This window comes from Trichoderma harzianum (genome assembly GCF_003025095.1).
Source record: "Trichoderma harzianum CBS 226.95 unplaced genomic scaffold M431scaffold_23, whole genome shotgun sequence".
NCBI lineage: Eukaryota > Fungi > Ascomycota > Sordariomycetes > Hypocreales > Hypocreaceae > Trichoderma > Trichoderma harzianum.
Window position 1 is genome coordinate 329,628 of NW_020209271.1, and position 13,016 is coordinate 342,643.

General features: G+C 46.2%; 6 protein-coding genes across 6 annotated transcripts; 5 read left to right on the forward strand and 1 right to left on the reverse strand.

The window, feature by feature from the left end:
• Positions 1-431: 431 nt before the first annotated feature.
• Positions 432-3,828, reverse strand: M431DRAFT_21162 (hypothetical protein). The gene is made up of 5 exons (XM_024913455.1): positions 3,609-3,828; positions 3,209-3,531; positions 1,914-2,229; positions 1,432-1,747; positions 432-1,307 (listed from the first exon to the last, which is right to left on the reverse strand). The coding sequence occupies exons 1-5, from the start codon at positions 3,811-3,813 to the stop codon at positions 758-760; spliced, it is 1,710 nt and encodes a 569-aa protein (XP_024768434.1). The 5' UTR covers positions 3,814-3,828; the 3' UTR covers positions 432-757.
• Positions 3,829-4,733: 905 nt separating this feature from the next.
• On the forward strand, positions 4,734-5,880 carry M431DRAFT_21163 (hypothetical protein; the record flags this gene model as incomplete). Its single annotated transcript, XM_024913456.1, has 1 exon — positions 4,734-5,880. The coding sequence occupies one exon, from the start codon at positions 4,734-4,736 to the stop codon at positions 5,679-5,681; it is 948 nt and encodes a 315-aa protein (XP_024768435.1). The 3' UTR covers positions 5,682-5,880.
• Positions 5,881-7,249: 1,369 nt separating this feature from the next.
• Positions 7,250-8,104, forward strand: M431DRAFT_10705 (hypothetical protein; the record flags this gene model as incomplete). Its single annotated transcript, XM_024911633.1, has 1 exon — positions 7,250-8,104. The coding sequence occupies one exon, from the start codon at positions 7,250-7,252 to the stop codon at positions 8,102-8,104; it is 855 nt and encodes a 284-aa protein (XP_024768436.1).
• Positions 8,105-8,505: 401 nt separating this feature from the next.
• Positions 8,506-10,106, forward strand: M431DRAFT_99195 (hypothetical protein; the record flags this gene model as incomplete). Its single annotated transcript, XM_024925120.1, has 2 exons — positions 8,506-8,700; positions 8,772-10,106. The coding sequence occupies 2 exons, from the start codon at positions 8,506-8,508 to the stop codon at positions 10,104-10,106; spliced, it is 1,530 nt and encodes a 509-aa protein (XP_024768437.1).
• A 318-nt stretch (positions 10,107-10,424) lies between these two features.
• On the forward strand, positions 10,425-11,918 carry M431DRAFT_324397 (hypothetical protein). The gene has a single exon (XM_024914321.1). The coding sequence runs from the start codon at positions 10,544-10,546 to the stop codon at positions 11,669-11,671; it is 1,128 nt and encodes a 375-aa protein (XP_024768438.1). The 5' UTR covers positions 10,425-10,543; the 3' UTR covers positions 11,672-11,918.
• Positions 11,919-12,439: 521 nt separating this feature from the next.
• Positions 12,440-12,966, forward strand: M431DRAFT_546522 (hypothetical protein; the record flags this gene model as incomplete). Its single annotated transcript, XM_024921217.1, has 2 exons — positions 12,440-12,535; positions 12,605-12,966. 2 exons carry the CDS (start codon positions 12,440-12,442, stop codon positions 12,803-12,805), a joined length of 297 nt encoding a protein of 98 aa, XP_024768439.1. The 3' UTR covers positions 12,806-12,966.
• Between the last annotated feature and the right edge of the window lie 50 nt (positions 12,967-13,016).

The following is a 13,016-nucleotide window of genomic DNA, read 5'->3' on the forward strand; positions in this document are numbered from 1 at the left end:
TCATCAGATTCTAATTGTTCAGCCTATTTTAGTAGTTCTCAGTGGAGGGATGGTTAACCGCTTTTGAATTCAAGTAGAAAACTATTCTCATTAGCTTGAAGGGGTGAAATTTAGATTACTTGTGTTTATAAGCGTTGTGTCTCGTCGCACGGTGTAAACGCGGAGTCATTCACCTATAAATACCCTTTCTATTTTAGTACTAGATGATTCAATAGCGCCATTCATCTGTTAGACTGAATCCTAGTGTCGGAGTGTCGGTTCGGAACACACTCCAGCATCCGATTAGTCCTGACACTTTCCCTTGGCAGTGAAGCGTAAACACCTGTTGAAGCGATCTCCTCTTGGCTTAATCTGTCTAAAGGTACGGTTGAATCTCACATACTTATTAATTATATACCGTGGCGGCGCAGCAACTTGCAGGATGTTGGCTTCACGAACAGCTAGGGCAATTTATTCATCACGAGTCTAGCCAGGAACATCAAGTTCCAACACATTCTGAAGTTCTCTAGCAAGCTCTATGTTCTCCGCATTCCTATGTTAGGTAGGTAGCCTGATTCCCTTTTCTCTAAACAGTCGTTCCACCTTCTCCCGGCCACTCTTAGCTGCTGGCTTATCAGGCTAATACCTCAAGAGATGCCAACCTGAACATAGAGCCTCCATCGTTCTTAGATGCTGCACCATCTTCAGTGATGGGTCATTATAAACGGATAGCCCAAGGGCTGGGGCGTAGCCTTCCTCTGACCTAGCTATTGCAGCTTTACTGACCCTCTTGATAATAAATATAACCTCTATAAACGGATAGTAGAAGTATCATAATAGCGTAAAAGGTACCACCATTTGATTCCATAAGAAGGTTGGGGTTCGAATATAAAGACTCAAACGCGTAAATGGACATGGTGGCGAACTCGAGGGCCTTAGCTGCGCCGTTTAGGATGTGCGATGAATCGTGGTTGACTTGATCATCAGCCTGTCGCGTGGTAGGAGATTGTATTTCCAGCAAAAGTACAACGTTTGGCCAGTGCAAAAGAGCATGAGTAGAAAAGAACTTTGCACGAAGTTGGGCTTGTTGTGTGTCAAGAAGTGTACCATTGGAGAAAACACCGGCTTGGCAAAGGTCCAGCAGAGGGAATTTGATAGGTGGAGGCAAGGTAGCGTACCATTTAGACAATTGCAGAATGATTTCGCGAACGATGACAGGTTCTTTAAGCATAACCCTATTCCAAGAGATGCCGTTTCGGGCTCTGGCAACAATTCGACACAATGCAATGCAAGCCAGAAATCCGTAGAAGCCAGGCTCCTCGCTGTCGCTGGTAGGAAGTGGTACTAGTTCATGGATGCTCTGAAGTAAGCAAGAGCTGTGCGAGATATACATTTGCAGGTCTTGTTCAATGAGATAACAGGCCCCAATATGCTCGCTGGCAGCTGGCGTACGACCTATCAGAGGCGATGCGCTTACGCATTTGGAGAAGTAGAACGATCTTTTCGGAAGCCACCCTGATCGATTCAAAGGCCTGAATTGGTAGGAGGCAGCTCTGGAAATAGACACTCATAAGGATATGGCATTGGACATGTTGTAATGTGTAGTTGGACTTCCGGTCGCCGTCAACAATCTGGCAGGCGGCGCGGAAGTAATCAAGCCCCGGAGTGGTCGCTGGATCATATGACATATTTTGGCTGTCTGTTGACATGGATCCGAGGGCCAAGATAAGTAACGTGAGGGCCGTATCAAGGGTTTTTTGGAACAGGTCTTTCTTCTGTCACGCGAGCAACCAGCTCGGCAGAAGCTTCATGATCGAATATTGGCCGCTGAGGTAATACGTTTCGTGTAAAGAGTTGTTGAAGACGCCCACAATTTTGATGACTGAGGTCGAGATTGAGAAGCTCAACTTGATCTCCTTCAAAAAGGGACTTACCCTCTTTGAGCTCCTGTTCCAAGCTCTCCTCAAAATCGTTGACACGGAGGGGCAGAAGCGCTTGGTGGAACTCCTTGGTGCGAAAACTTGAGAGACAGTGAAGGTCAAAGCCGAAGACAACGACATCCGAGTTTTCAGTCTCTCCACAAAGTTGATTCTCCGCCAAACGGCTAGATAAGGTTGGAAATTGGTAATCTAGGGGAGCATACGGCTGATCAGCGAGGTGAGATTTGGTTGCAGCGGAACGATGAGACTTTGCTTCTAGCAAAAGCCCTTCAATCCGATCTAGACGACTGAAGAGGTCATGATCAGAATCCTGCACAAGGTGCGTTTCAGAACTAGCGGAACCGTCAGCGTGGAAAGGAATGCTCGATTCAATCATTAGACAGCATCGTCTTCCCCGATGAAGTTGCCGACACAGTTACAATATACAGACTCATTTACTTGCAGCCTTCAAGCAATCCCAGCAAGTGGGCTCGGGTCAAAAAATATTTTCTCGTACCTTTCAGGCATTTGAGAGCTTCTGTATTCACACAGCGCCCCGGTCTGGGCACAAAACGAACATGTTGGCTGCGCCGCATCGCATCGAGTCTTCCTCGAGCGACAGACCTCACAGGCGACAGAGACGCGTTTTTTGGGGTAGTTCGTCTTTTGGCGAGTGACCCGATTTGCGGTGTGTCTCTGTATCGAGATCGCCTTACGCTTCATGGGTACTGGGTAACGTAAGGTCTGCTTTCCAACCATTGTAACAGTGTCGCTGACGGAACGTTGGTGACGAAGTGGATGGCTTGGGAGTAGTAAAATGGATGGTTCCAGTCATTACTAACTATAACGAACGGGGTCCTATAAGCTAGTGTGATTTTTTTTTTCTTCTTTTTTTTTTTCTTTTTTTTTACACAAAAGCAAAACTATTTCAAAAGTGAGGCTCATATTGGTAGCATGCTTAAAATGGTAAATACATGAGTAAGATTATTTTTAATAAATCATATTACCGTAGTGTTAATCTAGCAAGTCTTCTTCTCTAGCTGAGTTTCTCAAAAACACAACCGGGTCTTGTTACAAGAAGTACCGCTACTCCGTACATAATTCCGTAACACTACTTAGGCCAAAGGCTAACTTATAATAACCTGCTAAAAGGGCTTTGTTAGTTCTAATATGTAAGTGATAACTTGGCCATATTTAGTCAACTCTTGCAAAGCTTTTTTTACAGAATCTCTTTCAGTCGTCGATTTCAAGGCCTGTGTATATTCAGTTATTTTAGAGTCCTTAGTGTAAGCCGACCGAAGCAAACGTACCTCAAGACTACTCCAGCCATTCATTCCCATAAATGCGCCATCACTTTCCTGGATACCCCAAGCATGGAAAGACTTGGTATCAATTCCAATCTCCTGAGTCAACTTCTCCCATGAACTCTCTACACTTTTATTCTCGCTGTGTCCGCCATCCACTTTAATATATTGTGTGTATCTGCAGGCAGTCGTGTTGCCAGAGTCTGCAATTTCGGAGTAATATAATTCTGGAGAGACTGGGCTAAGCATAAACGGTTTCATTACCGATCGAAATGCTGCAAATCCTTCCGAGGCCCAGAATGTATTGAATGACGATATTTTGTCCCATTCTGTACTATATCAGCCTGTGCCTTGTCTGGCAGAATGATACCCGCATATATCAGTTCTAGATTAGTATATGACGTACCTAAAACCATAGTTAAACCACTGTGATCAAGGTCTGTTGCCTGTGAAACATTCCGTGCTTCAATGACTTTTCCCCTGTAGTAACTTGTTAAGCCCGGAATGCCTGAGAATGTTTCTTTTGCGGCGGCTGGGAGTGTCTCGGCAAACGTTTTGAGCAGGGCCTGGTCAAGCTTTAGCTTGGGGAAAATAAGTTCCGTAATCGCCATAGCAAAAAAAAAGTAGCAGATTGAGTAGTCTATAGTTTCTAAGACAAAAAATGTATAATATCCGAATTAATCTTCACTTTTCAAATTATTGAATTATAGTAAGCAGTCCGCTTTAATATACTGATAGCGCGGAGGCCTCTGCAGACCTGCTATGAAAGGATATCGAAGTCATCGAAGTTGTAGACTTGATCGATATACCTGGCCCCATCTCTTTCCGCACAGAGCCACTTCTCTCCGCTGCGGGATTCACGCTAGCACAGGTTTATTATCTTGTGACGCAAGTTGTAAGCGAATGCAAAAGGCTAGCCACGCGTTCCGCAACGATAAAAAATGGTTCTGCAATTAGGTCTTGATTGTACGTAAGGAAGTCGGATATAGTATGTCACTTGAATACTAAGCTGTTTAACAGAGTTATGACATGCGGCTTGGTACTTGCAAATCTATGTTTAAACGAGGTATGGTACATACATCTTAGGCGTGTTAGTACACGCGAAGATTGTCCGCTTCTCCGGCAATCCCGGCGTTCGTACCCCAATAGAACCCCTAGCGAATGGACAAAATTATTGCGGGAACCAATCTACAATGGGGTTTTAGCACTGCAACAAAAGAATACAGCTAGCTGCGGATGTATGTGGATCGATTCACACGTAGCTGATTTCTTCCGTAGAGTATTATAATACCGGTTATCATTACAAATTAGAGATACAAGATCGATTTGTAAGTCATGGAATAGGATCAACAGAGTCAACAAGTAAATACGTATTCATTAAACCTATCGTCATAGCAAGCGCGCAAAGCATATAGGTTGGTGTATCGCGAAGTATTCGTAAAGTCGATTCAGTATCAGTTTTATTCAAATTCACCATTCACATCAAGTTTTGTACTATTCTTGATTCAATTTGCTACGAAAAACCAGCATTATGACCAGGCAAATCACAATTATTGGCGCCACAGGCATTCAGGGTGGTTCTGTCATCAGGGCTCTGGTGAAAGACCCCGCCTACTCGCTTACAGCCATCACCCGTAATAGCCAAAGCGAAGCAGCCAAGAAACTCGCATTACAGGGCGTCCGTATTGTTGAGGCCAACCTCGACGATATTGCCGCGCTTCAGGCAGCCTTTTCTGGGACGTCGGTTATTTTCGCCGCCACAAACTTTTTTGAGCCTTTCATAATGTACGATGCCGAACAGGCTATCGAGATTGAGACAAGACACGGAATCAACATTGCTAAAGCTGCAGCTGTGACACCAACACTGGAGCACCTCGTCTGGTCGACTCTTCCCAACACATCCCGAATCAGTGGAGGCAAATTCGCAATTCCCCATTATGTGAGCAAGAATAGGGTCAACGACTTTATCAAGTCGGACCCGGTGTTACTCCCTAAGACGACATTTCTCTGGGTCTCCGTCTACGCTTCTAATATGAACTACCCATTTTATCGTCCGTTTCCAATTCCAACGGCCGGGGAGAAGAAGTACATCCAGCTCCAACCAACTCCGGCGTCGGTGCAATTCCCCCTTGTTGGTGATGCGACGGTTAATGTCGGCGTTTTCACGAGAGCAATCATCGAGCAATCCCACAAGACACTTGGCGGCAAATTCGTGTATGCCATGACCGATGTTATGACGGCCGGAGAGATGCTTGCGACATGGGCAGAGGTGCACGGCGTCGAAGCAGAATACGTGCAGGTAGACAAAGAGACATATTACAGCCTGTGGCCCAAATGGGGTAAAGCAATGGATAGGATGCATGAATACGTTGAGTGGGCTAAAGAGAAGAGTTTCTCGGGCGAAGACGTTATCCTGACCAAGGAAGACCTGGGCATCACTGGATTAAAGGACACGCGGGCTGCATACGCCGAGATGTAATAATTGGATCCTGGAAGTATGTGTAACGATGCGGAGCGACATGTGTGGGCTTTCCATGCAGGGGAAACGTTGGGCTGAAGCTCTTGCGCGGATTTTGATTCGTTATAATAGACTAAAGGGCCTGTCTAACTTTCGTTAATGCAGAATATAGCAGCATCTCGCCACCCTTGGGGCATATCTGAAGCTCAGTTAGGAGCTTAAGCTGTATCTATGAGAGTCATGTAGCATGTCTTCTTTGGCATCTACAGAGCCCCCCTATTGTAACTACACTAGGCTTCAGGACCTCGCAATAATGTGACAACTAGAGCCAGGTGGATCCTCTCCAGAGAAAGAAGGGCCTGTGAGGAGATCCGTAGGTACGGGACGAAGCATCTGCAAGAATTTGGGTAGCATATAGATGGCATAGGCACAGAGGAAGTGTGATGAAGTCTCGGCAACGGCAAATATTGCCACGAAAATTCGGGGCATTGACTGAGTCGTAGGTATCACCGCTGTGGTTGTAGAAACCTTCGGATAAGTCGCTATACTCTGCTATTGGTCATATAGTGTGCATAGCCTGGCATGACACAGTTGTATAAAGCCTCACGAGGCTACCATGTATAACATAATGTTTATTTGGCATGGAAAGTTCGGGACGATACGAATTCGAGCGGACCGGAGCCATCGCTAACTGCAATCCCCGGTGGATTTGTGGACAGTTGCGGAGCCTGGCACATTTGGCTTGCGGAAAGATGTGGAGCTGGGCCGGCAAGCTCCAATTTGACATCCATCCAGAGATCCCTTGGGGTTCTTCGGTGGAACTCTCCGCCATGCGCTAAGCCTACATTCAGTATTCGCTCCAATCATTTAGAGACACAGTAAGTACTCAAGTGGTCATCCAAAAAGGAGACTGCAAAATGAATATTCGCACACAAAATGACATTAAGAGTACTATTTGAGTGAACTAGTGAACGCTCTTATGTGTGTATAGCTATCATCTTGTGTGTTCAAAACTCTCGGGTTACCTGGTTTTCTGGTCATTACTTGGTACTGTATAAAGATCAGACACTAGTCTGTACGATGTCTTTGTATCTGCCAAACCCCTATGCTCATGGACTTCTTCTAATAATGGGGCTTGCTCATATTCCGGATTCTATCATATCGCTACACGGAGGAGATGGCGTATCGTGCAGATCCATAGACTGGTGAGCCAGCAACGACCTGCCACGTGTTGAGAGCTTGATTCAACGAATACGAGTACTGAGGACTCTAGTTGAACTCGAGACTAGCGGCTGAACACAGTCATATTGATTCGGGCATGAGCAGAGCAGGTATGGAGCTCAGCAAGGATAGGCAGCAGAGTTTCAGCTCATGAGAGACATGAGAAGCTCGTAGGATTTAGATTTGTAAGCTCCACCATCATTCACAGTATCGTAGTGTGGATATGGGAAGAATTACAACATAAAATAGCCTATTTCGCTTATGTGGGCTTCAACACAGTTGTCATTTTATCGAAACATACAGAGTCTTGGCTGTCCTATTGGTGTACCTTGCCTCCTCCGTCCTCGCCGAAAGATTATCATATCAAAATGGCATCGTTTGCTGAAATTCACAAATCACCTTATACAGCGCTTGCTAACGCGGTCTTGGGAAACCCGTTGGCTGGCAGGGTCATACTCATTACTGGCGCCGGCCGTGGAGTTGGTGAACATATCACCCATCAGATGGCAATTGCCGGAGCTGAGCGGATAGGCCTTATTGGCCGTAATGAGCCTAGAATTTTGGCGACACGAGATAAATTTGCAAAAGTCTATACTGGAACAACTTTTGAGGCTTTCACGGCTGATATTACGGATGAGAAAGCTATTCACGCAGTCTTCGAGTCATTTGGCGCACCTGATATTCTGATAAATAATGCAGGTACTTTTTCAGATGATGGGCCGTTCGTTGAGCAGAATCTGAAAGCTTGGTGGACCGGCTTTGAGACCAACATTCTTGGCACAGCAATTGTAACGCAGCAATTTCTTCGAACTAAGCCTAAAGGAAAGACTGCTGTTGTTCTTAATGTGACAAGCATGGGTGCTCATATGCGATTCCCCTTAGTAGGTTTTTCGGGGTATAATGGAAGTAAGATGGAACAAGTTCGGATCTTCGAGAGTATTCGATTCGAGCACCCTGAAGTCCGTTTTATTAATATCCATCCCGGAAACATACAATCAGATGGTTTTGTCAAGTCTAAATCACCTGTACCAAGGGATGGAATGACAGACGGGGTAGTTACAGGGCAGTTCTTGGTATGGCTCGTGTCTGAAGAAGCAGACTTTCTTAGCGGAAGATTCGTATGGGCGGAGTGGGATATAGACGAACTGAAGGCAAAAAAGACGGAAATATTGGAGCAGAATCTTCTTTTGACTACCATAGACGGATTTAAAAACGACTTCTAAGAGTCAAATACCTACAACTCAATAAGTTAAATGATGCTCGAGGACATGCCAGATACCGCTAGTTGGACTGATCGCTGAATAGAGAAAGAATCATTACCTAAATTACTACTACGCTTATGCTTCAACGGTGAAGCAACTTAATACGAAGTGTTTTTCTATGCGAATACGAGAAGTGGATGTTGTACTAGTCGTGAAATGTAGGCTTCCATGCCTGTAATTCGGTACGATCAAAGATGTTGGTCCGTTGAAAGAGGGGGTCCGTAGGGTCGAGAAACAGCAGTGCGTTGAGAAATAATATAAGTTAAGCTCTATATCCAACGTACAGAGAGATAGATGCATACCTCCAGCTTTTAACTCCAACTATTATCTTTAATTTTAGACAAGACGCCGTTGTTGAAGCAATGGACGGGCCGCTAAGCTTCATAGTCTTGATCTTTGGGGCTTTCGGGGTTCTCGTCGCCATCAACCTCCTCCGTCAGGCACTTCCACAAAACAGAAAAGAACCGCCTACTGTATTCCACATTGTCCCTCTTCTCGGAAATGCGGTGTCGTACGGGATGGATCCGCCCGCCTTTTTTGCTAGGTGCCGAGCCAAGGTAAGCCAGCGCATCAATGTTCAAGATCGTTGCCACCCTGTAATCAAATAGGTATGCTGACAAGTTGAAAGTACGGGGATGTCTTTACATTTATCCTTCTCGGCAAAAAGATCACATGTTATTTCGGTATTGACGGAAACGATTTTATTCTCAACGGCAAACAGGAGGATCTCAATGCCGAGGAAATCTATTCCCCGTTGACAACGCCAGTTTTCGGCTCCGACGTCGTATACGATTGCCCAAATTCGAAACTCATGGAGCAAAAAAAGTTTGTCAAATTCGGCTTGACGCAAAGAGCCCTTGAGTGTCACGTTCCGCTTATTGAGCAAGAGGTGGTTAACTATATTGGAACCGAGCCGTCATTTCAGGGACAGTCTGGTACTATCGATGTCTCTAAATGTTTGGCAGAAATCACGATTTTCACTGCGTCTCGAGCTCTCCAAGGACAGGAAGTCCGTGACAAGTTGACTGCCGAATTTGCTACATTATACCATGACCTTGATATGGGGTTCCAGCCAATCAACTTCTTAATGCCATGGGCGCCACTTCCACAGAATCGCAAGAGGGACGCCGCACATGCCACGATGAGGGCCATATACATGGATATCATAGAGAGTCGCCGAAGAAGCGGATTAAAAGAGGGATCCGACATGATATGGAACCTGATGAACTGTACTTACAAGAATGGCACACCAGTTCCCGACAAGGAAATAGCACATATGATGATCACACTGCTGATGGCTGGGCAGCATACCTCATCTTCGGCTAGCTCGTGGACAATTCTCAGGCTGGCGTCACGCCCAGATATAGCGGAGCAACTATATGAAGAGCAATTGTCAAACCTCGGCCGCGGTGGGAGGCTCGCGCCGCTCCAGTACTCTGATCTAAATGAGCTGCCACTGCTGCGCAACGTGGTCAGGGAAACATTGCGAGTCCACTCGTCAATTCACTCTGACATGCGAAAAGTCAAGCGGCCGATCGAAGTTCCCGGAACCGGCTATGTCATTACACCAGACAAAGTCCTTCTCGCATCACCCCTGGTAACCGCACTGAGCGACGAATTCTTCCCCAATGCTACAGAGTGGGACCCTCATCGATGGGAACATCGAGAAATGGACGAGAATGCCAAGACTGATATGGAAGAGCCGTTTATATCCAGAGGAACCAGGAGCCCATATTTACCATTCGGCGCTGGTCGACACCGGTGCATTGGTGAGAAGTTTGCATATGTGAACCTCAGCGTCATCGTAGCCACCATGGTGCGTTCCTTTCGATTCTACTTGTCGGACGAAGGCAAGGCTGTTCCCAAGACGGACTATTCATCTTTGTTCTCTCGACCAATGCAGCCAGCTTTAGTTTGCTGGGAACGCCGACGTCAAGTAGTGGATGGATGGCCTTCGTTGTAAAGATACAAAAGAGCCGTCACCTGTAGTCTAAGCCTCTCAAATGCTTCAAGGAAGCCGGATTTTGAAGCACTCTTTCTTGTCTCAGAATTTCATTAGCGGCGTTGCGGGCGCCTTTGGATCGTATTCGTACTCGGAGACGTTATAAGCATCTGGGCTATTAATGGGTGTCGGAGTTAGGCCTAGTACGAGTATGAATTAACAATCAACGCTGGCTGAGGTTTCATTAGTCATCACTGCCTTTTGATTTGGTAAATACCGCTGGTCTGCCATATAAAAATTGTATGAGATAGGCCGTGCTGTTTGTTCTACTATTCCACCCCTCCGGTGGTTGTAAACTTGACGGCAGCCAAATGTCGTTATACAATCTCTTGGCCCACGTCAAATGTGTAGCCGCGTGCCACTATAACGACGAGCGATATAAATGAGTCCATCAAACTATGCCGTCGCTTCTCAAGACATCTTGTAACTCTTGCATTGCAGCTAAACGGCGATGCAGCAGGGCGACCCCCAAATGCGAGCGTTGCTCGCAGCGGTCGTTGGATTGTCATTACGCATTTCCGCCCTCTCATCGGGCTAGTTCAGACTGGAACATGGGACGACCTGTGAGGCTGCCTCTTACTACGGCTAGTAATGTCACTGACCCGGGCATCCCTCCGCAATCACAACCGTTGGGCATCGCCGACTCGGTGGCGATGCAGTCGTTTGACTATGCTCTGCTGGAACTGGCCGGCCTCCCCGGCATTGATGACCCCAAATTTAGTCTCTTATTTGAATTTCCAGCTCTTGCGCAAATGAGAGTCTTGGATCTCTGGCCGCGCCTGGATGACACACGTTCCTGGAGCTTTTGTGCCCAGATGCTCTTGTCATTTGCCAATCAGTTCGTTCATACTGGCGAAAACCCTTTCATTGGCAAATCGGGCTCAATGTCATACATCGTGACAACCGCATTTAGCGTCTGTGCAGCCTACTTGGCTCGCACAGATGCGACCAATGGTATGTTTCAGCGGATTCTGGTTGCCGAAGTTTGTAAAGTAGCGACAGCAATTCCGCACAGCTCATTTGAGCAGCAATTAGCCGCGCTACAGGCCCTTTTGCTCTACTATATTTTGATGTTCTTTGGTGGGGACGCGCAATTGCGGGCTCTGGCCGAGAAACAAGAGGGTGTGTTAGAACGGGCGACCATCGCGCTACAGTCCCAGTGTCTTGACCCTCTTGGGACTCCGACAGATAGAGTGGCAGAGTGTCACCGCGAGGCGGCACGTCGGGCGGTCGTGATATCATACCTGCTTCGTGGCATCAATCGCGTGCTGCAATATAAGAGCTGTCATGTTATTTGTGACCTCGTGAATCTACCCGTCTCGCTCCGCCTGCCGCTGGGGGTACACCGGAGTGGCTTGCAATCAGAGAGCCAAATTGATACCAGGGAAATCGTCACTTACTACGAATTTGTCCAAGAGTGGGAAACTGGAAGGCTGGGGGAGATTGATGAGTTTGCCAAACTACTCCTTGTCGCATGCAAAGGCGTAACTGAGATTGTTCCACCCAGCGCTTTCGACACTACTTGAAAGAACAAGCTGAACGGCGGCGGGTCCTTGTCTGGAGTCATGGTACGTTGCGAGCTGGGCATCTGTTGGAATAAGCAAATTGGGCAATTGGAGTATAGGAATTACATTAGAAAGAGTCTTGTATCAGTACAGAGAAAAATGCTGCATCGGCTACCACTAATAGCTATAGAATCATACAGAAAACACGCCACTTTATGACAGAACTGTGCGGGATTAATTGTGTTAATATCGTCTAACAAAGCCATAAAACAGACCATATTTTGGCAATAATGAAGTGAATTCTCATAGATTGGAAATAGCATGCACTGTAAAGTTAGCAACGAGCCTCAACTGCCCACTTCATCGGCCTCGGAGCAGCAAATACATCATCCTCATTATTAATATAACTACCCCAGATACTCGCCTGCCCCAGCTGAATCCACTTCTCTCCGCCACCACTAACATCGTCAATACCACTAAACAAAGTGCCCACTTTAGTCTCACGCTGAGTAGCTCATGCCTGTATCTGTGCGTATGGAGGCTTGTTCTGTATACAAAAATTACCCAAAGTATCTTGGATAAAAATCAGTAGATTATGATGTTAAAATTTGATTTCACTTTCCGCTCTAGGCACACCAATCGCTACAATATTATCAACTGAGGGTACGTAGCCTAAAACCAATATCTTTGCCAAATTGCGTGTTTGATTGAGGATTTGTTAATTAACATAACTTAATGGCAACAGATTAACAGAGACGCCACGATGTTATTTTTATCACTAGAACAGACATGGCAGTAGCATCGGATGACATAGGCTTTACAAAGAGCAACAACAGACTTTTCTTTCCTACTTCACACAATGAAGTCGATATGTCGCTGAAAAAGGTTGAACTTTTGACTGAACTACCCTGTGATGGTGTCACTAGAAGATCTTCACTTTAACAAGATATATAGTTTGCTTCTAGCCAAGATGACCTGGATCCGACCCAAACAAGTACAGTCTACGCGCCAGAGGCAACGCTGCGTTTCTCAACCTATCCGGCTATCCTTGGAGCGAGCAAAATTGAAGAAATGGTAAAGGCACGGTTCGCTAGCCTCAGTTTATTGTCTCACACGCATCGATATTTTGGTGCGCCATTTCCAATCCTACCCTAAGTAAGGGATGAGCCATGCTGCGGCACTCTTCAAACGTGTCTCGGATCCGGTCATTCCGGGAGTTCTGAAAGTTGGTCTGTGATTTAATAACGTATGGTGGCCTATGGCGCTTGGGATGGTGTTTGAGAAGAGCAGAGTGTACGAAACTGCGCGGCAAGTACGGACTAGTTATTTACATAGAAGTGTTACTTGATCAACCCGGGACAAATCT